Source organism: Sciurus carolinensis, chromosome 6, assembly GCF_902686445.1.
Source record: "Sciurus carolinensis chromosome 6, mSciCar1.2, whole genome shotgun sequence".
NCBI classification, from domain to species: domain Eukaryota; kingdom Metazoa; phylum Chordata; class Mammalia; order Rodentia; family Sciuridae; genus Sciurus; species Sciurus carolinensis.
This window is the reverse complement of record NC_062218.1, coordinates 146,601,071-146,627,681: the sequence shown is the minus strand read 5'-3', so window position 1 is coordinate 146,627,681 and position 26,611 is coordinate 146,601,071. Positions and strand designations below refer to the sequence as shown.

At 34.4% G+C, this 26,611-nt stretch overlaps 1 protein-coding gene and 1 pseudogene across 2 annotated transcripts in view; one reads left to right on the top strand and one right to left on the bottom strand.

Moving 5' to 3' along the window:
* Window positions 1–26,611, top strand: part of Clint1 (clathrin interactor 1) — a 64,803-nt gene that overhangs the window by 13,483 nt on the left and 24,709 nt on the right. For both annotated transcript variants that reach the window (XM_047556131.1, XM_047556130.1), the window contains exons 2-5: window positions 21,597–21,701; window positions 22,253–22,349; window positions 24,862–24,970; window positions 25,890–26,054. In XM_047556131.1, the coding sequence (XP_047412087.1) occupies window positions 21,597–21,701; window positions 22,253–22,349; window positions 24,862–24,970; window positions 25,890–26,054 (476 nt within the window). The remainder of the gene's footprint in view (window positions 1–21,596; window positions 21,702–22,252; window positions 22,350–24,861; window positions 24,971–25,889; window positions 26,055–26,611) is intronic.
* LOC124987134 (SAP domain-containing ribonucleoprotein-like) lies at window positions 4,170–4,778 on the bottom strand (annotated as a pseudogene).

Here is a 26,611-nt window from a genome sequence, read left to right as displayed (position 1 = left end):
GTTATGAATTTAGTAAAGATAATATCCCTTTAATCATCTTGAGACTTATGAAGAATAATTTGAAAATAAATACATAGTTGAAAATTTCTTGCTGTTTTTTTTTGTATCGTTGTTATTTTTGTGGTACCGGGAATTGAACCCAGGGGTGCTCTGAATTGAACCCAGGGGTGCTCTTCACTGAGACAGATCCCAGGCTTTTAAAAAAAAATTTTTTTTGTTTATTCTTACAGACTGCATTTTGATTTGTTATACACAAAGGGGTACAACTTTTCATTTCTATGGTTGTACACAATGTAGATTCACACCATTGGTGTAATTGTACAAGTACATAGGGTAATGATGTCTGTATCAGTCCACTATCTTTCCTTCCACTCTCTCCCACCCCATTTTCCTCTACACAATCCAAAGTTCCTCCATTCTTCTCTTATCTCCCCTACCCCCCTGCTACTGGTATGTGTCATCATCCACTTATCGGAGAAAGCATTTGACCTTTGATTTTTTGGGATTGACTTATTTTACTTAGCATGATATTCTCCATCTCCATCCATTTACCAGCAAATGCCATAATTTTATTCTTCTTTATGACTGAGTAGTATTCCATTGTATATGTATACCACAGTTTCTTTATCCATTCATTAATTGAAGGGCATCTAGGTTGGTTCCACAATCTAGCTATTGTGAATTGAGCAGCTATAAACATTGATGTGGCTGCTTTACTGGAGTATGCTGATTTTAAGTCCTTTGGGTATAAACTGAGGAGTGGGATAGCTGTATCCCAGCCCTTTTTAATTTTATTTTGAGATAAGGTCTCACTAAGTTGCTCAGACTGGCCTCAAATTTTTGATCCTCCTTCTGCCTCAGCTTCCCAAGTAGTTGGGATTACAGGTAGGTGCCTCTAACTGACCATAAATTATATTTCTTTTAGACTGACAACATTTCTCAATTATGAGTTTTTAGACTATATGATGATTATGACCATAATCTTGTAATGAATGAGTTGAAACTATAGTTGTGTGTGTGTTTACATATATGTATGTCTGATGCTGGGGATCAAACTCAGGGACTCACACGTGGTAGGCAAGCACTCTATATCTGAGACACATCTTTAGCCTTTAAATTACATTTTTAAGGCTTATGTAATCTCTAATAAGAAGACTCAGATTACAGGTCTGCCTCTCAGGTCAGATACCCATATTATCCAAGGGGACCAAGTGTTTTAACTAGGAATAAGGGAAGCCACAGGATAGCCTTGCTTGTTAATTTAATGACTATTTATTGGTCATCCAGAACTATTGTAAGTTCTTGAAATACAATTGTAAATAAGATTTGGTAAAGAGAGTTAAGTAGAATAAGTAATAAAGTAATGGTACATTCTGTAAGTATGAAGAAAAGAGGCTGAAGGTAGGAAATGATGAATACGGCTATTAAGTAGTGTGGCCAGATTCCCCTTTCTGAGCTTATGGCATCTACATTAAGACTGCAAAGTAGAAGATAGAAAGTGAAGTTTTCCAGGGAGAAGATATTATGGAGTAAGCAAGGGTAGTTTCAGGGATTTGTAAGCTATTGGCAAGGATTTGTTCATAAGAAGCTGGTCAGGAATTTTGATAAGCCAAGGAGTGAAATGATCCCACATAATGTAGCTTTTTCTTGTTGCTGAGTTAGTTAATGGATCAGGGTAGAGAACAAGAGTAGGAGGAGAAAGTAGTTGAAATCATGAGAATAACAATGATTAGGAACATCACCTCTGAAATCAGACTATCTGAGTTCAAGTCCTGAGCACATCCCATAATGGTTGGGTAATCTTAAGATATTTAACCTCCTTGTGCTTCACTTTGCTCATCTGTGAAATGGGGTTAAAAGCAATACCTGCTTCTTACAGTTGTCAGAGGATTATATGAATTGTTTGATGTGGTTTAGGATAATGTCTCACCCAAATTATATGTGTTAAAAGCCAATATACAACAATTGCTGCTGTGTTAAAGAGTAGACTGCTATTTATTTGACTCTCTTTGAAGGGAACACACAAGAATTACTGCTACACATGTGATATTGGCTCTGTAAGTTTTTCTATGATAACAGATTGTACAAAGGAAGGACATGCTTCTCGTATATGTGAGTTCCCAAGGTTCCTTGCAAAGTGAGAGTTGCTTACATAAAAGAATTCCTGCATCTGTAGAAGTGAAATCCTTGCCGGGAGGTGGCGCACACCTATAATTACAGCAACTCACGAGGATGAGGCAAGAGGATCACCTGACAATATAGTGAGGCCCAATCTTTAAAAGGACTGGGGATATAGTTCAGTGGGAAAAGCTCCCATAGGTTCAATCCCCAGTACCAAAAAAAAAAACAAAGTGAAATCAGTGATGGCTGTCAAAACTGTATTTGATGCTAAGCATGAGTAGAAATAGTGTTAATGTTAAATGTTTTTTAAATATATACATATATATCTTTAGATTTTATATTTAGTTCTTCAAATATTTCTGTTGGACATAGTCTTATGCCAAAGACATAAGTCTTATCACTTTTTAAAATCTTTTCTAGAGGTTATTGAGATAATTTCACATGACAGAGCAGATTAATAAATCTTTACAGCCATGCACCCAACTGACCTGAAATTGAAACATTTTTCCATGATAGCCATTTAAATTTTTTCTCCCTGAAGATGATATTTTTTCATTCTCCATCTGTATGTGATAGGTACAGTGTATTTATTTTAGTCCCCTCTTGGTCTCAACTTCCTTCCCCTCCATTCCCCCTCTCTGTTTCCAAGATATCAGATATTTTATTTGTATATTCACTTTTTAAATAAAATTTACTTATTTTCTTATCTTGTACTGAGGATTGAACCCAGTGCCTCACACATTCTAGGCAAGAACTCTGCCACTGAGCTACAACCCCAGCCCTGTATATTCACTTTTTTAAAAATATATTTTTAAATTGCAGGTGGACACAATACCTTTATTTTTATGTGGTGCTGAGAATTGAACCTGGAGCTGCACATGTGCTAGGCAAACACTCAACCACTGAGCTACAACCCCAGCCCTGTATATTCACTTTTTAAATCATTTTTTTACATACCATTTTATGTTGCTGGTGATGGAACCTTAAGTACTACTTTTATGTGAGGCATTCATTGTTAGTCACTGAAAGGGAAACAGAACTTCATATGATACAGTATGTACAGTCAATTCTTATTATTTGAGATAGTTATTTTTTTTGTAAAATCTACACCAAGCACAGACTGAACCATTGCTCTTAGGAGAAAATATAGGGTCAGGTTTTGTAAGCCCGTGGTCACAATGTTTTCTTTATCCAATCAGTACATAACCTTTTTGTGTGTGTTTTTGTTTAAGATGCCTTATTTAATATATATTTTATGATTTATTGTTGAACTCACTTTCTCCGTAAGGCACATTATAATCTTCATGAATTTAGGAATACTAGATAGCATTTCAGCACTACACTTGCAGGCTGGTCTCCCCTGCCCAGTGTTGTGGTCTCCAGCAGCACTCTACCACTGAGCTACATATTGACCCTTTTTAAATTTTTTTTTAGTTTGAGACAGGGACTAAGTTGCCCAGTTGCAGTCCTGCCTCAGCCTCCTGAATAGCTGAGATTATAGGTGTGTACCACTGTGCCCACTTTGCAGGCTGTTCTAAATAGGAAAATTGCTGAGAAGCCAAAAAATAAGAAAAATGTGTCACTAAATAGACCACAGAAAGAATACATGTTTATAGAATGAGAACTAAAACAGGGCAGAGTATCACCTTGTTTGACCTCAGCTAGGAATGTGTGATGGATGACTCAGAATTTTTGCCATTCTATACATGTCCATGAATGATCAGAAAATTACAGTGAATATTAATTTTGGGGTTACGAATATAATTCATTGCGCAGGCAAATTTGCAAATATGGAGGCCACAAATACTAAGGACCAACTCTCCTTTTTTTTTTAAATAAGAAGAAAAACAAAAAACCAAAAACACAACAACCTTAAAGTTGGAACAACAACAGTCAAATTGCTGCTGAAGTTCATGATTGTACCTGGGGTAGATGCTCCCTCATTGCAAAGCATGATGTAGACACAAGGCTATGCATTTAGGTATTTGTGTGACCAAGAAGAATCAGAAATGTAAACCGTGGGAGAACAGAAAGCATCAAGAATTTCATCATGCAATCCCCAAGTTCTCTGCTGTTTTCCTCTTTGTCTCTGTATCCCTTTATGGTTCCAGTTCCAGCTGAACTTCTGACAATCCCAAACTACTTTTACCTCTTTTTCAATTTCTCACCATCTTCAGACCTTCTAGAGATTGAAGAGAGACTCAAACCAAATCTTTTCTCCTCTTTCCTTTAGCTTATCCTAGTTAACAATAGATTTGGTGTCAGATGACAGAGCTTTGGTTGAAAACAAATCTCAAACCTAGATTTCGGAGCAACTTTCTTACTTTCTAAGCTCACAGAGACATTGAATTGTTCAGTCCTTTTCTGCATTTTCACCATCTGTGGTGTTTCACTGTGATTTTTACCACCACTGTCTCTGCTACCACATCAGGGGATTCTTCCTCTTTAACAGGCAGTCCTGTGGGCTTTGGTTCTTCCTCTGTTTCATCTCCTAGTATCTCTTCCTTTACCTTCCCATTCAACATGGTCTTTAGGATAGCCTGGAGCCTCTTGATGAGAACATGCTTTATTCCCTTGATCTTCAACCTATGACCAAGAAATTCTTGCTTTAGTTCAGCAAGTTTCAGCTTACAGAACTCCATAATCTCTTTTGCCATTTTGTTACCTTTCCCTTTACCGCTTTGTGAAGCTTAGACTATATTAAAGGAATTAAGATAAATTCATAAATAGCCATTATACACAACTAACTCTAATATACAAGAGCTATAAATATGATGTTAGATTTGATCAGAGGAAGGGGAGATTATGACTTGGCAAAAATCTCAAAGGATTCATTTTTGCATCTTTTTAAAAACCACTTTTGATTTTAACTGAAAGCATGGATGGGGATTTCATGAGTGCAGAGTCACTGAAGTAAAAAGGAAAGGGCATGTTGGTAATGTAGTAATGCTAATCAGCTACTAATGTAGTATAACTGTCTCATGAAGGAAATGAAATATAAGGGACGAAAGAAAAGGTGTAGGTAGTTTGGGGCCGTATCACTAGTTCAGTTAGGACCTTTTTATAGAGCTGTTTAAGAATTCTAATCCTTTCGTCCAGCTTATTTTTATTGGACATCTACTGTAACCAAGTCTGTTTCAGGTATTGGGTGTCTTTGAGCAAGGTGCTGGATTTTGTGTCCTGTGAAGTATTTTCAGTCTGAGAGGGAGTTGGGGACATGAAGGTAAACAAAGGGCATATAGACAGAACCCCCCAATAGTTTGGGTACTTAAAGAAGATTGCTTGGCAATAGTGGTGCTTAGATAAAAACCTGCCAATGAGGTAGATTTGGCTGGGGCAGAGGACTTAGAGAAAACAGCCTGTACCAAAGGCCTGTAGGCAAGAATGACACAATGATGAGACTGAAGAAGTAAATTGGTATATCATATAAAGAACCTTTTATGTCTTGTTAGGGAACTTGGACTTTATCTTGAAGGCAATAAAGGATCTTGACTGGGTTTAAAATGGGATAGGATTTGAGGTTGAGCAAGAGTTCTCTTTAGCTCTAGCCTTGGAGGAAATTATAAATAGAAGCATAGAAACTAGTTCGAAGGCTGTTGGCCTAGGTGAAAAAATGGTGGTGGCCCTGGACTAGGGTAGTGTCAGTGTGGGTAGGGCAAAGTGGACAGACATATTTGAGCGTTACTTGGGAAATAGAATTGAAAAGATATAGAAGACTGAATGCTAGATGGAGAAGAAGGGAGAGAAGTAATCAGCACTGTCCACTGGTAACAAGGGGAGGAAAATGTTTGAGGAAAGATAGTAATGAGTTTGTGGCGGACTGACCCAGCCAGCACTGAATACCAGAAAGATGAATATGGTGATGGTTTGGAGAATGAACAGAGACATGCCAGAAATAGATTGTTAACATGGCTCTTCTAGGATTTAGGGCTAGTGGTTAGTGTTTCTGTTTTTAATAAGGAATTAACAGGATTGGGATACTAATGGGCAGTAGACACTGAGAGAAAAGGCCTCCAAAGATAACTCCGAACATCAGCCTGCCGAGCCCCTGAGATCATTTTTCAGGATGAAAAATTATCTTTCTCAGATAATACATAGAAAATAACTTACTGTGAAAAGTAGTTCTGATTTTAAGAATAATAATCATATTTTCACTCTTGGGACTTGATAAAGCCAATTCTTTTGCATATCTCACATACATACGTAGTTGGCCCTTATGAAAGTGTTAACTTTTTCATGTGGCATTCCAAAGAAGGAGCTGTCGGTCTGTGAGTAAGAGGCAGTGGGGAGAGGCCATCCATCTGTCTCTTTTCCTGAGCTCTTTACCCTGTTTGTTTAACTATAAACTATAAAATGAGCAAGATATGAAGGAAAAAAGAAAACTTAGAAAAAGAAAGTATGGCATGAGATTATCAAATAAGGAGTAAGAAAACAAAGGTAAAAATAGATGAAAATTTCGAAGGGATTGAAGTTTAAATGCATTTTTTGGAACCCAATGTAAAAACAAGGTTCAGAAAGAGTAAGAGTCCAAATAGGCAAGACAGATGGATATAAATATACCCCAATTAGGGGCTGGGGCCATAGCTCAGTGGTAGTGCTAGCCTTGCACATATGAGGCACTGGGTTCATTCCTTAGCACCACATAAAAACAAATACAAGAAAAAAAGATATTGTATTCATTTACAACTAAAAAAATTTTTTTAAAAATATTTAATTAATTATACCCCAATTAGGATGGCTGTTATCCAAAAGACAAATAACAAATGATAGTGTGGATATGGAAAAGGGTGAACTTTTACACACAAGAAAGTAAATTAGTCCAGCCATTACAGATGATAATATGGAGATTCCTCATAAAGTAAAAATAGAACTATTATATATATGGTCCAGCAATCTCACTTCTGAGTATATATCCAAAGAAAATGAAATCAGTATATCAAAGCCATATCTGCCCTCCCATGTTTATTGCAGAACTGTTCACTGTAGCTGGAATAAGGAATCAACCCTTATAAGTGTTCTTCAGTGAGTGAATAAAGAAAATGTGGTAAATATAAACTGGGGGTACAAAATCCTATCATTTACCGCAACACAGATGAACCTGGAGATGAATCAGGCACAGAAAGACATATACCATGTGATCTTACTCATATGTTGGTCAGCAAAATTACAGTTAGAAGAAATAAATTCCTCTATATAGTAGGGTAGCTATGGTTAACAATATTGTATTGAATATTTCAAAATAGCTAGAAGAGAGGATTTACATGTGTTAGTAACGGACATGCTAAATACTATGATTTATTACTGTATATACATGTATCAATTTAATACAAAAATAAGACAAATACATAAAAAAAGCAAGACAGGAAACTTAAGATCAGCACTGAAGAGGTATCAAGAGATTTTTAAAATATGCTCAAGACATAAGATTTAAAGCACATTAAAAGTCTGAATGCTACCTAAAAGGAGTTTAGAAACATAAAAATAAAAGACCAAAGGAATAGCAGCTATTAGGTAGAAAATAAGAACCGGTAAGAACAGGAATGGTAGGATCTAAAATACAAATCAACAGTATATTTGATAGCTTAAGGAAAATATCACGGGGCTGGGGAGATAGCTCAGTCGGTAGAGTGCTTGCCTTGTAAGCACAAGGCCCTGGGTTCGATCCCCAGCACCCAAAAAAAAAAAAGAAAGAAAAGAAAATATCACTTTTTTAGAATAGTATATGACAAAGTGGGTTTCTTGTGACACTTAACAGGGTATTCCAGGGAAAACATTATGTTGTCTCAGAAGTTCTGGAAACATACAGCCTCCTCTTGAAGACTCATGATGTACCATTAGAGTAGTAAAGTTTCTGAGAGGTGCTACAGTAATAAAGTTGTCTTTGTGTAAACAGCATGACCCAAACTTCCCAGTGGTACTCTTTTCTCAGATCTGTTATCTGCTTGGTAGTGTTTTTCAGAAAACACCATTTAGACTACTGTTCCAGAGGAAAATAAATGAAAATCTCTAAATTTACTGAGAAACATCATGAAGGGAAAACAGCTGAAAAGAGAAAAAAATTTTAGATTACTGATTGGCATTCCTAAGGAATAGTGACCTGTTGAAGCAGTAGTGTTCTGCACGTACCCACTGAAAAGAGAGCAACTCTGTAACCTTACGTATATAGCCAGAGAACTGAGAGAAGCCAGACTGTTGAACCAGGGGAAGTTAGGAGCAATCCCCTGCGGAATTAAATCACCCAGCCATGGCCAAGTTTTTTCATTATATAAATAAAAAATATTATAGGCCAGGTTTGGTGGCACACACCTGTAGACCCAGCTGTTTGAGAGGCTGAGGCAGGAAAATGGAAGTTTGAGGTCAGCCTGGGCAACTTAGAAGCATTTTAAAAGGACTGAGGATGTAACTGGGTTTGATTCTCTGTACTGTTAAATAAATCATAATAAATTAAAAATGTAAACAAATGTACTTTAATTATTGCCACCCTTATCCAGCTGTTTTCATATAGTTGTTACAAGTATTTGTATGATTCTGCTTTTTTTTGGTGGGGTGTGGGTACTGGGGATTGAACTCAGTGGCACTTGACCACTGAGCCACATCCCCAGCCCTATTTTGTATTTTATTTAGAAACAGGATCTCACTGAGTTGCTTAGCACCTCCTCTTTTTTTTTTTTTTTTAAATAGAAATAAATGTGCCCAGATTCACTATTCAGAGAAATTCTATTCTCTGAAAGCAAAAAGAGATGGCAGTAGATTTATATATATAAAAAAGTGAATGATAAAAATTTTCTAGCAGTATGATTTCATAGTCAGATAATGCAGGAGAGTAAGCTAGTAAATGATTATAAATAATAAAAACTTAAGAGGCAGCCCAGTAGGAAAAAACTTAAGAGGCAGCCCAGTAGGAGAGAAACACGTGCACATGCGCCCATTTTGCTGAGGCTGACTTTGAACTCAGAATCCTCCTGCCTCAGCCTCCCAAGCCACTGGATTACAGGCATGTGCCACCTCGCACAGCCTGATTTTGCTTTTTAAGCGCCCTTTTTCTGTGGCAGTAGAAAGGAACTTTCTAGTGTTTTCTTTTCTGCCTGTTCTTGTCACTACTTTGTTCCAAGTACCATTGTTGCCACATTTGGGAAGCTATGTTTCATCCTCCTTCTCTTAACCACACAAATTATTTTTCCATTTGCCTGCCATAAGGCACCCCATCTCCCAATTCTGTCAAAGTGCTTCTTTGGAAAACAGTAACTTAGTGCCATGAGGCAGCTTTTAAGAGCCTATGTAGAGACAGCTTTTCTGTTAGCCTGCCCATTTCACTATAGCAGCAGCACCCTTGTGTGGGCGAGGGAGTAGAAGGGCATCCACATAAACATCAAGATCCAGTGAATGTCCAAATATGTTTCCTAGTATAAAGTTTTGTGTTCTTGGAGAGGAAAAATGGTACAGAAACTAGATATCATGGTCCTTCTAAAACCCTTTGTTCAGCTAGAAACTTCATGGAGTAAGTCTTGTGGGCTGCATTTTTGGTATTTTGAAAGCTCAGAATGTCTACTTCTCCCTGCCCCTCCTTGTGCTAGGAATTGAACCCAGGGCCTCATGAATGCTAAGCACATGCTGTGCCTCTAAGCTATACTCTCAGGCCCTCAGCTGTTCTTGATATTCCTAAAATATAAATAAACACATACACACACGTGGGAATATGATGATGGGCCCAAGGGTGCCCTACCACTGAGCTGTATCCCCAGATCTTTTTATTCTAATACAGGGTCTTACTGAGTTGTTGAGAACTTTATACTTGTGATCCTTCTGCCTCAGCCTCTCAAGTTGCTGGGATTACAGGCACATGCCTTGATAAATATAAATTTCATATTAGATAATTTCCCTTTGTGTTTTAATGGTTTAAGTCTTTAATATTTGGTATAGTTTGCTATGGAATGTGCAACTCCAGTATTTTATATAAATGTTAGTTTGAGAATCCAGAAAACTTAAGAGACTTTTCTTATTGATGATGTCAGTTTACCACAAAAGGAGAAATTGCTACTTAATATAAAACCCTGGCTTATAGTTGATGGTTCACCAAATTATTAAGCCGTGTGAACTTCACGTACCAATTCAACTTAACAGTGAGATAGCAGTTGTTCTGTGGCGGGACTTGTGTGAATAAATTCTTGTTCTGTCTTTAGTGATACTCATTTTTAGCTCTTAGGCCATTTCTTAAGTAAAAGAGTTGTTTCTGCCTTACAGTGTATTCTCTCCCAGAAATCTTAATTTTACAATTCCACTGCTTCAAATAAGTGGCTAGTTAACCATGACAAGTTCTGCATAGTGACTGAGGTATGGGTAACTAATAACGTATTATGCCACTCTGCTCATAAGGGGCCATATTTAGGTTGCAGTTATTTAATCAAAAAATTATACAGTCAAAAAAATCAGAAAACTGAATGTTGAATTCTTCACACATACCTAATCTCCTTAACAGTAATATATGAGGAATTTTCAGACAAAGAAACCAAGGTGCACACAGTTGTTGATTTATCCAGGGATCAAACAAGAGTTAGTGTATGCCAGAGATAAAGATTCAGGCCCTACTAGTCTTAATAACTTATCAATCCATTAATATAGGTATTACTTGCTTGTACACAAAATAGCCTTACAGGATGAAGCAATTTTTGAAAATGCATAAATGAGCAATATGTTCCTTTATTGTTGCCTGTATGTCAGAATAGTTCCTGAAATTTATGTTGGAATAGTCTGAAAATGGGCTGCTATCAAATGGGTTATTTTATTTGAGATTGCTAACCACCAAAATTGTAAGAAAAGGGAAATAGTTTTATAGTTTCTTCCTCCCATAGGTCATAATTTAGTTGTGGACATCAGGATGTTTTTCTTGGCTTATCTCATTCATGTAGTTTTCCTTGCACATGTGTTAAATAAATTAGTAAACTATTTCCTTAAAAACTTGCCGATTCAAGTCTCCCTTAATGGTTATCAAGAAGCTGGTACCTTTTGGAAAGTTGAAATACACTATAAGAGTAAGAAATTCTACTACCATCCTGGTTTATATATTTTCATTTTGGATCAATTCCTGTTTTTTTGAGGCATTGAAACAATTGTATGTGGTTTTTAGTGTTTCCCAAGACTTTACATTGAACTATAAAAATTTAATGACCTTTTCTATAAAATGAATTAGTTTCTGCTTCTGTACTTCATATCTTCCAGTGAGCAATCAATTTATGTATCCATTTTCGTTAGTCTAGTAGTTGGCTTACCATTTGAAACTAAATTTGGAATGTTGACTTCTTCAATGCTTGTTCATTTAATCTTTCTAACCTTGAATTTTATATTAACCATAAAATAATGATTTTCTGCCTGATTTTTTTGAAAAACATTGACAGCTTTATACTAAGTAATGAATGTATTGATATTGTGAATCCTGGAAATTTGAAATGTGAGTTTGGTTAGTTTTGTCCCATCCAAACTGATAATGAATCCACACTGGAAGTTTTCCTAGGATGTTAGAAACAAATACTTCTTTAATGCACAGATTGGAATTGGGGTTGAAGTGAAATTTTAAATGTTGATTTTTTTTTCAGTTTGAAATATTTAGATAAAGACTATTTGCAATACTTATAATCTGTAATGGATATTTTTAGAGACTAGAAAAGAAAGTACTGTGTGGTATAAATCAGTTAATGTCAGCTACTAATAAGAGTCCTCAGATTAAATTTCTTTTGTATTAACATTTCTTACTGTGTAACGAATCTTTCTAAAATGCGGAAGGTCCTTGGCTGGACTTTTCAAAGTTTTAACTTTATAAAACAAATCTAGCCAGACATAGTGGTACATACCACTATCCCAGCTACTCAGGAGACTGAGGCAGGAGGATTCTAAATTCGAGGTCAGCCTGGGAAACTTAATGAGACCCCTGTGTCAAAATAAAACAAAAAGGACCGGGGATGTAGCTCAGTGGTAGGCATTTTCCTAGCATGCATGAGGTTAAGTCCCTAGTACCCCCCCCCCCACACACACACACAAAACAAATCTGGAAGATTTGTAACAAAAAATAATTTATTATTTTGTTATAACCCAAATCTGAGGTGCATGGGTGGCAACAAGTCATTTAGCCAAGCCAATCACTGGCATCCACCTCTCAACTCAGCTTTGTTCTTGACTTCTGGAGGATGGTAACAACTTAACTTCTGTTTGGGCAGGCAGGGAGAGGGGGAGCTCAGAGAAAGCCAACCTCTAGTTCTAAATGTGGTAGTAAAGTCAACAAAAATGACAATACACAGAAAGTAAATACTTTACATCGATTAAGAGAGGAACCCAACAAATTTGGCAGTAGTTTGTTTGGAATGATGATGCAATCAAATCTATAAAGAATCAATGACTTTTTAAAAAGTATCTTGCCATGCAAGTCTCTACCTTAGAAATAAAACTTGGTGACTCTAAATATCAGTTACTCTTAGAGAGGAAATATAATATGCTTGGGATACTTTCAGTTTTTATTAATTCTGGGAGTGTCTGGAGTCTGTGTAAACATTTCCATTCTCATAATTCTGAAGAAACACAGGGTCTTCTATTAAGCTTTCAAGAATGTTAGGAGTTCCTACAGCTTTATTTTTCTGCTTGCAGAATATTATTCACTGCTTTTATTCTTCCTTCCATCCTCCCATGAAACTGAAAACTAAAAAATACTTTCATATAAAACACTTTTATAGAATTTGTGTTTCTGCTTTATCTGTGAGTAGTACCAATAGAGTCTAAAAATACTAAGAGTACTAAGAATATTAAACCACATCAATTAACAGTGTTCAGTAGTAGGAAAGTGTCAAGAGTGATTAAAAATCAGTATGTTCCTGCTGAGTTTGGAGGCGCGCACACACCTATAATCCCAGTAATGCAGGAGACTGAGGCACATTCAAGGATAACTTGGGAATTTAGTGAGACCTTGACTCAAAATAAAAAATAAAAAGATAAAGCACCCTTGGTTTAATCTCCATTGTCTCCCCCGACTTAAAAAAAAAAAAAATCTGTTATTCAGTTCACTGTCCCCATGATAAACACTGAAATTAAAGGCCAGCCTGGGTTAGAATGAAACAAAGTATTTGGTCCTTCTGTTGGAGAATAGTTTTGAGATTAATAGAAGAGTACAGTCCTTACTTTTCTTGTTATTTAAAATAGAATTTCAACAACAGTTATACCAGTTAGGGGTACTTTTCTATAGTCTTACATCATGTGGGGAGAGAACAATTAGAAATGGTGTTTTCAAGCATTAATACAACATTTTCTGTGGTTTTAATGTCAGGCAGCTTAAGTTTGGACTTAGACCCTTTGTTTTGTTTTGTTTTGTTTTATTGTCTGGACCATGTTTTTAAAATACTTTGGGTACCAAGTTATAGTAACTAATTTGATCTTTCTTTGAATATCCAGAATTATTCTGAAATTAGAATATTTTTTAAAGGACTCCTTCCTTGAAGCCTGGCAGGAAGTTGCAATTTTATTTATTTGATCTATTTTTTTTTAACTGAGATCTCTGAAGGATGAAGTATAATATTTCAGAGCAAATTCTTGATGGTTATTTCCAGAAGCAAAAAGTTTCATATTTCATTATTTAGAATTGTAGTTTTGCTCTTGGGAAGAGGAAAACAGAAGGTATATAATCTAGCGTGATCTTTTGTGTGAGTAATTGAAATCATAAGTAATACGCACATAAACACCCCAAATAGATATGATATCATGGGGGTTGAAATAGACTTTTTTTTTTTTTTTAAGTAAGCAGGTTACTCTTTTCTGAAATCTAGTTACTGCAGAAGAATGGCTATGAGATCCTCAGTTTTTTCATGTTTCTGATTTTAGTTTTTCCTTCTCAATCTGATATTACCATGCTTTCAAGAGTGCATGTGTAAGAGCAAAGAACATGGATTTTCTTCTTTTCAGTTTTATGGTTTGTATCTGATATTCTCTAAAAACCAAAGAAAATGTACTTTCCATGACTGACAGTATCTTTTTTGAACTTTTATTCAACATTTAGTTCTAATAGTCCCACAGTTTGATGTTGCTTTTGATGTTGTCTTATATATTAATTAGTAGGCTTTTATTTATGAAAACTTACTAATAATTTCAGATAACATTCTGATTTTTCAGACATTGTGGCATAGTGCAAAATGAACTTTACAATGCTCTAACAAAGTTCTAACATATACTGTTGCTTATCTACCGGTTGTGGAATTCTGAGTTCATATAATTTCACAAAGTCGTTGCTATTAAATAGATTTTCCCTCTCTTCTCACATTTTCTTTTCCTAAGTGGGACAGAGAAAGCTGCTAGGGATAGAGTTGTTGCATTTGTTTCTTTCTGTACTTTCCATTATTTGTTTCCTTCCTATGCTACACGGGGAACAATAGTGAATTTCTTGTTCAGCACTTTAGCTGTTTTATAAATAAGGTACTGTATAATCCAATATGATATTTTCTGTAGTAAAATTAATTCTTCTGTTGGACAGTGTTGTTGCTTGTGTGAAGACATTATTCATTATTCATTGTTTTGTATTTTATTTTCAAATCAAGAAAAGACTTTAAATGAGTGGTGAACAGAAACTATGCAACTTTTAGGTGAAAATGTAGGGGCAACACTCCAGCATATAAGCACAGGCAACAACTTTCTCAATAGGAACCTGAAATTTACAAAATAATGTTAAGAATTAATAAATGGGATGGCATCAAATTAAAAAGCTTTTTCATAGCAAAGGAAACAATTAGGAATGTGAAGAGAAAACCTACAGAATGGGAGAAAGTTCTTGCTAGGTACTTTTCTGACAGAGGATTAATATCCAGAATATGTAAAGAACTTAAAGGACTTACCATCAAAAAAATCAAATAACCCAGTTAATAAGTGGGCAAATGAATTAAACAGACAATTCTTAAAAGACGAAATACAAATGACCAAAAAATACATGAAAAAAATGTTCAACATCATTAGCAATTAGGAAATGCAAATCATAACTACACTCAGATTTCATCTCACACCAGTTATCAAGTTATCAAGAATATAGTTATCAAGAATACACTTAATATAGCTCAGTGGTAGAGCACTTGCCTAGAATATGTGAGAGACTGGGCTTGATCCTCAGTGCCATGTAAAAATAAATAAATAAAAGTATTGTGTCCGTCTACAACTAAAAAAAAAATTTTAAATGAATACACATAATAAAAAATGCTGGAGAGGATGTGGAGAAAAAGAAACACTTTTACACTGTTGGTGGAACAATAAATTAGGATAATCACTGTGGAAATCAGTGTGGAAACTCCTCAAAAGATTAGGCATGGAACCACCATATGACCCAGCTATACCACTCCTGGGTATTTATCCTAAAGAATTAAAGTCATCCTTCATACTATAGTGATACATGCATACCCATGTTTATAGCAGCATAATTCACAATAACCAAATTGTGGAACCAGCTTAGGTGTCTATCAACAAATGAATGAATAAAGAAAGTGTGGGATATATACACAATATACATTAAAAAAAAGAAGTTATGTAATTTGTAGGAAAATGGATGGAACTTGAGAACATTGTTAAATGAAATAAGTTAAACTCAGAATGTCAAGTGTCATATGTTTTCTTTCATATTTGGAAGCTAGAGAGGAACAAGGAAAACATAGGTGCAGGTGCAGAGGCAAAGATCTCATAACAGGGAGATTAGTAGAGAAGAGGGACCAGGGAATGGGGGAAGGGGGGTGCTGGGGAGTGATACTGGCCAAACTGTATCATTCTATTGTGTGCATGTACAAATACGTAACAACAAATTCCATCATTACGTACAACCATAATGCACCAATAAAAATGTGGAAAGAGAAATAAATAAACAAGTGGATGACAAACTGGATATTTGTCCAGCTAAGTGAACTAATCAGTTTTTCTACCTCAACTTGTCATTTCTGTAGCACCACAAATTTTCTCCTAACAGCCAGAGTTATGTATTGCTGTATTTAAGGTAGACTTCTTGTTTGTTGATAATAAATTTGTTACTGTTCACAGGGCTATAATGAGATGAAATATATTTTTAAAATATGAATATTGAACCTATAAAATGTTGTTTATGAATAAGGATAATGTGATGAAGGCCATCTCCTTATTTTAAAAAGAAAAAAAAAAGGTTATAAGACACAAGATCCATTATCAAACTTTTAGATTTCTTTGTACTATTTCCCTAGTACTTCAACTAGAAATGTTAAAAAAAAAAAAAAAATTTCCCAACATAAATGACTTGTTACCTGAGGAAAGATTCAGTGTTCATTTCATGAGTGTTTTATGGTTTAAAAGTTTTTTAAAAGATTAATAATGAACAGGGAGCATAATTTTTTTGTATAACTTCATTATTAAAATATTTTTTTAAGCTGGGCATGGTTGGTGCACACCTGTAATCCCAGCATCTCAGGAGACTGAGGCAGGAGGACTCAAGTTTGAGGCCACCCTCAGCAATTTAGCAAGGCCTTATTGCAAAATAAAAAAGAACCCAGGGTCTGGGGATGTAGCTCAGTGATAAAAATCCCTGAGTTCAATCCCGAGTACCAAAGAAGAAAAAAATTGTCCTTTTTTGAAATAAAAATTAACAGGTAACTTTTTGATATATAGATTTTGATTTAAGATTTATTCTTTCCTAAATAGTGTTTTTAAAAATCATGTTAATTCCAAAAGTAATTACTTAAATTATTCCTTGTAGCTTTATAATTCCAAAAGTAATTACTTAAATTATTCCTTGTGGCTTTATACATGTGCCATTTGGTGTACACATTTTAATACATATACAGATATTTGAGTTAATACTTTGCTGCACTTAAAAAGCCTGATAAAAGTTATTGAAAGTACAGATAATATTTGTATCATCTTATCATGCTTGACTTCCCTACAAATAGTTATGCTAACTGTGATACAGTATTGGATTTGTTTTTTAATAACATTTAATAGGCTTATTTTGGTTACAGTATGATGCTCATGGGAAGAAATTTGGAAAATATGGGAAAGTTTTAGGGAGAAAAGATACTATTATTTGAAACCCTTGCTTGGAACTAAGTTGTGTCTGTCTCTGAGGGCCTGAGTCTACATATGATAAAACACATTTAAAGGTCTCAAAGTCTCAAAATATTTCCTGATCTTACAGGAAACAAAGTCTTATAACAGGCTTAAAACAAAAAGAAGAAACCAAATGAAATATGTAGACCCATTTGACTCCATTTTAAAAAAAAATAAAAGACACACTAGGAAAAATATTACTTATTGCATTATTCTCTTTCAATTTCCTTAATTGTCTATTAATGGAATCAGATTATACTTAAACTTTACCTTTTCTTTTGGTGTAGTTTTGTTTTAGAAAGCATATACCTGACTTTGTAAGAGAAATAAAATGTCAGTAATAAGGACTGTTCCAGTTTTCTCTCATTAATCCTTGTGCTGATTTTTCAACTAGTTCTGCCTCTAAAACCCACACCCAAACTTAACTCACTATTTTATCAATATAAAGTGGTCAAATAAAAGGAGAATGTAGAATGGGTAGGGCAGATAAAAACAAGATACTTAGCCCTTGACTAATTAATATAGACTGTACTCACAGTCTTAGAAGCGGGTGCAGAGCTTGAGGACGTTACCTTTTAGCAGTTGGTGAGCAAGTGGTGTTGGTTGTCCTTTCCTTGGGAAATCTTAGTTCTGTCCTACCTATTGTTAAGGTGTCTTGAGGAACAAACAGGGAAGGATAGGGTAGAAGTAATGATAAGCTGCACACACATAAACAATGAAGATTGCATTTCTTAATTTTATCCACTTAAGAAGCAGTGGCTCAAAATTGCTATTCAGTAAAATCTTCACAACATGAGCAGCTTCCTGTATTTTTCACTCTGGTTATTCCCTCATTCCCTCTGCTTTTTCTTTTTGCCTGACATCAGAGACCTTTAAGTTTTGTTGTTATTAACTATTTATATTACTAATCTACCCAGCAGTAGGTACTGTTACATTTCCAGAGGGATCTTAATCATCATTGATCTTCAGGTCAGAAAGGAACTTACCTTATCTGGTCTGGTCACTCATTTTCAAGACTATTTATCTTAAGCAGAAACAAAGTTAAAAATACTGAGTAAACTTAGAACAATGTGAGGAGAGTTCATTTTGTGCTTTCTGGTGATTATTAGATTGTTTCCAGTCTAAGATAACATTTCAGATAATTCAATCTAGATAACATTAATGGTAGCAATAGAATAGTAAAAAATACAGAAGCATTTGAAAATTTTTTCTTTTTTCCCCTCCATTTTACATTTTCATGTCCGTTTATGTTTGAGAAAATTAAAAATGGGTAAAACTCTGGAGATAGATGGTGGTGATTAGCAGAAGCATTAAAATTCATTAGAAATTTTTATAGGTTGAGTTTTCCTTTGATATCCCTGCCAAGTTGGTTTAAAGTGGTATATAGGAAATTGTTTTGGTGTTTCAGATCATTTTTAGTTATGTTCTTAAGTGTTATAATGAAAGGAAGTGCAGGTTTAAAAAATCCTGTATCCAAGTACTTTCAGCCTTTTAAAAAAGGTCATAATAGTGGTAATACAGTGTAAAGAGATAAAAGTTCTCAAGTTAGTAATTTCAGTTTAGGATTGGTACAAGTTCAGAAGTCACTACTTTGTGGAGTTAGTCTAAATGCTATAAAACTTTACTGGTATTTTCTGTAATTCTGCTAACAATGTATTCTGGACCTTTGTCTGCATTTTGCATGTCTCTAAAATGATTAGAGAGCCCCCTCTAGTGTCTGAAATAGCCATTCTTCAGACATTTCTGTCAGTCATAGGAAGTTTCAAAAATTAAACTGGTTTTTTCCTTTCAAACATCGGAAAGTAAATTTTTTTTTTTTTTTGAGAGAAGGGTTACTGGAATTATGAATAGAACATGGATTGAGGGCAGTAGAAACATGGGAAAGGAAGGATTAAAATACCATTTCTGTCTTTTTAGAAACCATTATTTTTAAACAACCTGGAATGTAGCCAAACTATACAGCGTTGTTTTGTTTTGGTTTAGTTTACAGTTGTTTCTGGTCAAGTAAAGCTCAAAAATACTTTGTTTTGGAATTCTTCATACTATCAGATCTGATCTTGAAAGAATTCTTTCCATTTTCTGAAAGCAACAGTTTTATTGGAAAATAGCTTTAAAATACAATTCACTTCCTGGAAGTAGATTTGTTTTTTGTTGTTATAGTTGCCATATCCTTCTGTAGTTATACTTTATAACGTATATTCTAAGGCTCCCATTGTTTTTCAACAAAGGAAATCAGGCGATTCTTAAATTATTGGCTCTCTGCCACCTCTCCAAACACACACCACTCAAACACACAGGCCTTAAGCTCAGCATCTTGTGAAGGGTTATGGAAACAGGGCCCTTCTCGTTTGACCCATGGGCCTTTGTAGCGTGAACAAGGAAAGTAGTGTTCTGAAAGCTAATGCATTTATGAAGGCTCTGGTAAAAATATTTTGTGTCCATGGACTGGAGATTAACTTCTTTCATCTTGTTCTCCAACAAATTAAACAATGCAGAGAGATTTCAAAATGTGCACTCTTGGTAGTGAAATGCTTGGGTGAATTATAATCCTTATTGCTATTGTTCATTTTCACAGCTGCATTTTGGCACTTTTAACTGCTTAAACCATGAATTCTTCAGCCACCAGGACAAACAAAAGCATTCTAAAATCTATCATCTGTGGCATCGTAAATTGCATATCTGTTATTGGCTGCCTGGGTTTTATTTTGGTTTCATTGTTGATAAAAATTAGGGATAAAATTACTCTTCTACATTTATACATAAAATTATTATCAATAGTATCATTATTGGATTTTTATGAAAATTCATTAAGCTTTAAATTTTGAAGGGACTGTAGAGATTATGTATTTATTTAGTACTAAGGAAATAATTTGTATTTATTTTATCAAATTAGTTGTTGATTTAGGAGGATGCTATCTCCAGCATTCGAAAGAAAATACCAGGATTTCACTTTTCTTCCTTAGTAGAACAGTGTTCTGAATATAAATCTAGAAGCCAGAGTTACTTGTTGATTTGGCAAGTCACATTTACATGCATAATTGTTCCTTTAAAATTTGACCCAAACCTGTTTATTAGTCTCTTCCCTGAAGTTAAAGAAATTGAAGGGATTAAAATAAATTTGAAGAGGTTTTGAGTGACAAATTCAACCAAGCCTTCCTTATTTAAAAAATAGTACTTTTAGATGAGTGAAAAACCAGATAGCAAAAAGGGGGCATAATGTAAGTAATAGCTACCAAACTCTGATATTTTTAAAAAGTTATTATTTCTAAGATTTAATTTTAAATGGAAGATTTGAATTACATATTCACAGGTGTCTGTTATATAACAATTGCTCAGTAATAATTGGAGCTTTAGATGGCAAATGAATACTACTATAATATGTCACATTTTCATAGTAGGTCTTTATTCCTTCTCAGAATGCCTTTGAATTCTTAAGTTCATATAAAGATGACAAATTGCATTTTAACCAAACATTTTGTCATCATGTCTTAATTTTTCAGTTATTCTTATTAAAGTAGTATTTCATTTTTAAAAATTCTAATGGTTATTTCGATCAATTATAATAACATGTGTGGGCATTTCTTATATGTCTTTCACTGTGCTAAACATCATTTAATATGCTGTCCTTTGATGTGTTATTTTTATTTGTTCCCATTTTATATTTGAGGAATTTGAGATTAAGATAATTTATTTTGCCAGAGGTCATAAAGTGTGACTGGTGTCACAGCTTTCTGATTCCTAGAGCCCATGTTCTTGCCTATTGCTGAAATCTTAAGGGAAAGGTAAATATCATAAATATATCTGATGGAATATTATATAGCAAATAAAAGGGGGGATAACTACTATATGATGACAGGGAAAATGTATATTATAATAATAGATGAAAAAAGCCTAAAGGATTACAAATATGTGTTCAAAGGAGTTCTAAACAACTCTGATTATCTTTGATTTATCATTCCTTTTTTGAAAACATGATGTAGTATCTGTTGTGCAATTTTGCTTAATCTACAGAATTTTTTGTAATCAGTAAACCTAAACCTGCATGTAAACCAAGTCTGATCAAGAAACTGACAACTTAGTTTCATAATAAACTCTATCATGTTCAGTTTTCTTTATAATTTAACCAAAGCCATATTTTTTTTTACTGAATTTAGGCCAGCTCTAACGCAGTCTCTCATCTGTATTCTTGAAGGATAGTGGAATAGTAAAATCTTCTTAAAGATAGCTTAAATGTGTTATATTGTGTCCTTGGGGTAGTTTGTGCACAAAAGATGTTTTCTTTCCCACCCTGTAGAGGTAGCTCATTAGGACACCCATAGTGTCATTATTAAGTTTTCATGTGTTTCTCAGTTTTGATGCTAATCTTTGTGCGTATGTGCGTGCATTTTTTTTCTCTGCAGCACCAATGTGGTTATGAATTATTCAGAGATTGAGTCTAAGGTTCGAGAAGCAACGAATGATGATCCTTGGGGACCTTCTGGGCAACTCATGGGAGAGATTGCCAAGTAAGTGATAATTTGACTCAGCAATGCAGAAAGAATCAAAGCATCTTTACATAAAAATGTGAAATTTTCTTTCAGTTTTAAACTAGCTGCCAAATATAAATTTTGCATAATCATTCAGATAATGATGTACAAAGTTTTATACAGGGTTCATTCCCTTTAAAAATTAACTCAGAAAAAAAAAAAAACCCACGGTTTTTCTTTTTCGGTGAAGTTGCAAGACTTACTGTAGCTTACCATGCAAATTTTGAAGTATGAGTATAAAATACTTGAAGTAAAGTTAAAATATTTTTTTCTGATGAACATCTGGGCCACTGTGTCAGTGAATGAAGAACTTGCAGAGTATGATATTAATTAGTGGGGCTTACATATTATAGGTATTGTTTAAAATATAGGAAAGACATTTTCAAGGAATGTATCATCCAGATTTTTTGAATTAAGCTTATTCTTTTTTAAACCCTTTGGGGAAATATAATAACTTAGAACAAGCCTGCCATCTGCTGTCAAAATTAACATATTGCAAACTCTTGAGGAAAAATTACTGTTTTTTTCAGGGCTACATTTATGTATGAACAATTTCCAGAACTTATGAACATGCTTTGGTCTCGAATGTTAAAAGACAACAAAAAGAATTGGAGAAGAGTTTATAAGGTATGAACATAAGCCTATTTTATAATCTAACATCTTGAAAACAAATGCTTGGAATTTAAGGCACACATACAGAAGTGATTTGGAAGCACATTAAATCCTTTAAAAGAATAGTTTAAACACATAAAAGAAGCATATTTCTTATTTGTGTTCTATTTCCCAGTCATCGTAAACAACTACTCTTAATGTAAAATGTTTAAAACTAATGCAACTTTTAAATGTTGAATATTTTAAAATTTTTTTCCATTAAAAATGTTTGCACTTATCAGAATAATTCATCTCTAATCATACACATGTTTAGTCTGTGAGCAGTTAGGATGAAAACAAGTCTCATGTAGTTTGTCATCGCTATGTAAAAATTTGCCTAATTTGTAATAGTAGGATTCTAACAGTATTCAGCAACCAAAATATATTAGTTCAGAATATAATTGAAGATTCCTAAATACACAGACTTAACCTTTTTTTTTTGGCGGGGGGGGGGGGTGTCCCAGGGATTGAACCCAGCAGGGCTTAACCACTAAGCCACATCCCCAGCCCCTTTTTTATTTGGGATAGGATCTCACTAAATTGCTGAGGGCCCCCAAGTTGCTGAGGCTGGCTTTGTCAATCCCCCTGCCTCAACCTCCTTAGTCACTGGGATTATACAGACTTAAGTTCTAATATTTTAAATTTGTCAACAGGTATGTACTCTTTATCAGATTCCTTTCCTGATATCATGTAATACAGAATTCTAAAGGTGTCATTTGATTTTACAATCCTACCATATATTTTTACTACTCAAAATACATATCATAATGACATAATGAAATGACATACCATTCATATTTGAAACTTTGAAAGTTCTGATTTTCAGGATCAAAAATCTGTTTTAGTTCTGTTTCTTTTTTTTATTGTTATCTTTTTCCCACATTTTTATTAGTGTATTAAAATTGATGGGATTTGTTATGTATTCATACATTCACACAATATAACCAAATAATTTTACCACTATCACTCCCCAGAACTTCCCCACTCCCTCCACACCTTCCACTCCTTGTCCCTTTCCTATACTGATCTCCCTTTCATTTTTTAGTAGATCTGCCCCTGCTTTTGTTTTCCTTTTTCCTCTCTGGCTTTTGCATATGAGAGAAAACATGACCCTTAATCTTCTGAGTTTGGCTTTTTCACTTAACATGATAGTCTCTAGTTTCATCCATTTTCCTTCAAATGACATAATTTCTTTTTTGGCAGAATAACACTTGATTGCGTATATATCCCACACTTTCTTTATTCATTCATCTTTTGATGGATACCTAGGTGGCTTGATTCCATAGTTTGGCTGTTGTGATTTGTGCTGCTGTAAACCTGGGTATGCATTAATCACTGTAGTATGATGACTTTAATTCTTTAGGATAAATAGCAAGGAGTGGTATAGCTGGGTCATATGATGATTCCATGCCTGGAATCTCCATTCTGATTTCCATAGTGATTTTACTAATTTACTGTCCCAACAACAGTATAAAAGCGTTCCTTTTTCTCCACATCCTCTCCAGCATTTATTGTGTGTATTCTTAAGGACTGCCATTCTGACCACTGTGAGAATAAATCTCAGTGTAATTTTGATTTGCATTTCCCTAATTACTAATGTTGTAGTTCTGTTTGTTATGTTTGTTTCTGAAAACATTCACTTTCTTTCCTTCAACTTGCATTATAGTTACCATGAAATAGTGGAATTTCTGTAAATCAACTGTGCTTTCAAAAATTGAAGTTGTGGTTAGTGCTTATTTTTGTTTTTTTAATTCTTGGGTAAATTACTTAAAAAAAAAAAAAATCACTGTTGGAAAGAGGTTTTGTGTTCCTCAGTTTCACCAACCTAACCAGATTTTCATTAACTAAGTGAAGTTTGTTCCAACAAGATTACGTTTAAAAGGTACAGTTCAGTGCAGTTTTTAGTATATTCACAAAGTTGTTCAGGAGTTACTACTGTATTATTTCAGAACAGTTATATTACCCAATATTCATTAGTAGTCATTTTTAACTTGCATTTTAGCAAAACCTCGGGAAACACTTTAGTTTTTCTTTCATTAGTTGGCATCAACTTTTTGATGCAAAAGTTCTATCATTAACCTTTAAATTAAATTTTACCTGCAAAGAGTACTGTAGGTTTATATAAATGCCAAATAATTTTGATAGTTCTATTAATTCACAGTTCAATAATACCTACAGAAGTAAAACATTGAGCCAACTTTTTAAAACCTCATTGTTCATTTGTATCATGCAGTATTGTTAAACATCAAATTAATGATTTAAAAAAAAATCTTTGACAGTATCTATTGGATAGTTCATAAAGATTTATATAGAGGAACTTAAAATGATTATATGTTCTACAGTATGTAAAGTATAATACAAGGTAAAGAAACCCTCCTCACCACTACCATGATTATTTATTTGCAAATGTTGAAAAATTTTTAACCATTTACCAAAGCTTTGCCAGAATTTATTTCGTGAAATCATTTGGTGCTTTGTATTTTTACAGTCCTTGCTGCTCCTAGCTTACCTCATAAGAAATGGATCAGAGCGTGTTGTTACAAGTGCCAGAGAACACATTTATGATTTGCGATCCCTGGAAAATTACCACTTTGTAGGTGAGCAATAGAAAAACCTTATAAGCAAATTAAAACAGTAGTTGGAGTTGTCAGTCACCTGAACCAGCTTAGAAGCTTCTCTGCTCTAATTAGAATGTGACTGTTGCTGGTTGTGTGACGAGTGCAGAATCCAAGACGTGGGGCCCTAGAGTATTAATTAGTGAAGACAAGAACTTGCAGAAAAGACTGGCTAATAACAACAGAACCAACACAACATGAGTGTTCGGGTTTATATTAAAATATGCACTGGAGACTGGTCCCCTGTGGTGTCCATAAAGGAATAGCTTTAATCATATGGGAAGAAAAGGTTAGAGCTCCAAAACACACACATCTGTTTGAAGCTGGGTTTTCCCCCCCTCCCACCAAATAATATTTACTGTGCAAAGGCAGAAGGCCAGAATGTGTTTTGAATGTGAAAGAGGCTAGAGAATGAAGCACACTTCATTTTGTAGCATGCCCTAGTTGAAAGTACTTTAAAAAATTCAGTTTTTTGGCTACACTAAGTCCTTATAATTAGTGTTCCCAAAATTGTATTGGGAAACCAAGACATTTGGGGTGCTTTTCAGTCATTAAAATGTTTGAGCAGTTCTTGTTTTGATTTGTTCTATTAAAATATAAAGAAAACATTTACAGATATATCCATTTCTTGTGGTCATCTTCACTAACCCTTTTTAATGGGTCTTTAATTGACCTACATAGTATTATTATCTGTGATCTATAAAGCAGAATTGCATTTTAGAACTTAGAATTTGCTGAAAAGGAAATGACACAGCTTAATACCACAATATGCCTCTTGTTTTTATATTTTAAAATATTGAAGTTGGTTTCTTATTCGTAGATTTACTATTTTTTTTGTCTTAGAGTTTGGTGCATAGTAAATGAATTCTTAAGATTCTGTTTCTTCCTTACCATCCTGAAGATGAGCATGGCAAGGATCAAGGTATAAATATTCGCCAGAAGGTGAAAGAATTGGTCGAATTTGCCCAGGATGACGACAGGCTTCGTGAAGAGCGAAAGAAAGCAAAGAAGAACAAAGACAAATATGTTGGGGTTTCCTCAGACAGTGTTGGAGGATTCAGATACAGTGAGTAGCAAAGATAGGATGGCATCCTAAGCATCAGCTTAGCTTCTCAAATATATTTTAAGAATCATTGAATTACTAAATACCAAAATGTATTTTTTTAGGAAGACACAGATTACTAAAGTACACATAGTACTTATTTTGACTACAATCACGTGGATCATGGAAATCTTGTCTGTTTTTATTGCAGGTTCAAGAATGCTATTTTAACTAAGCAAATTAGCTAACTGCAAACTGAGTTAATGTATAGAAAACAAAACAGATGTATATACTTCTTTGAAAAAGAAGTTTCTCTGACTCATACAGAAGAGCATAAAAATACCAAGTTTGATCAAGAGATTCATCGTTTTTATTCAAAATCAGTTTAGCTCACATTTTTGTCTGCAGATATGTGTTCTTCAAGTCAATCCAGCTTCAGTCTCTGTTCCTTAAGTTAATATATAACTTGAGAAAAATATTACTGACTGTACTGTCACTTTTTCATCTGGATCTGTTGTTTGTTGTTCCTAACACATTTAAGAACAACTAGAATATTTATCTATAATACTTGTTTTTAATGT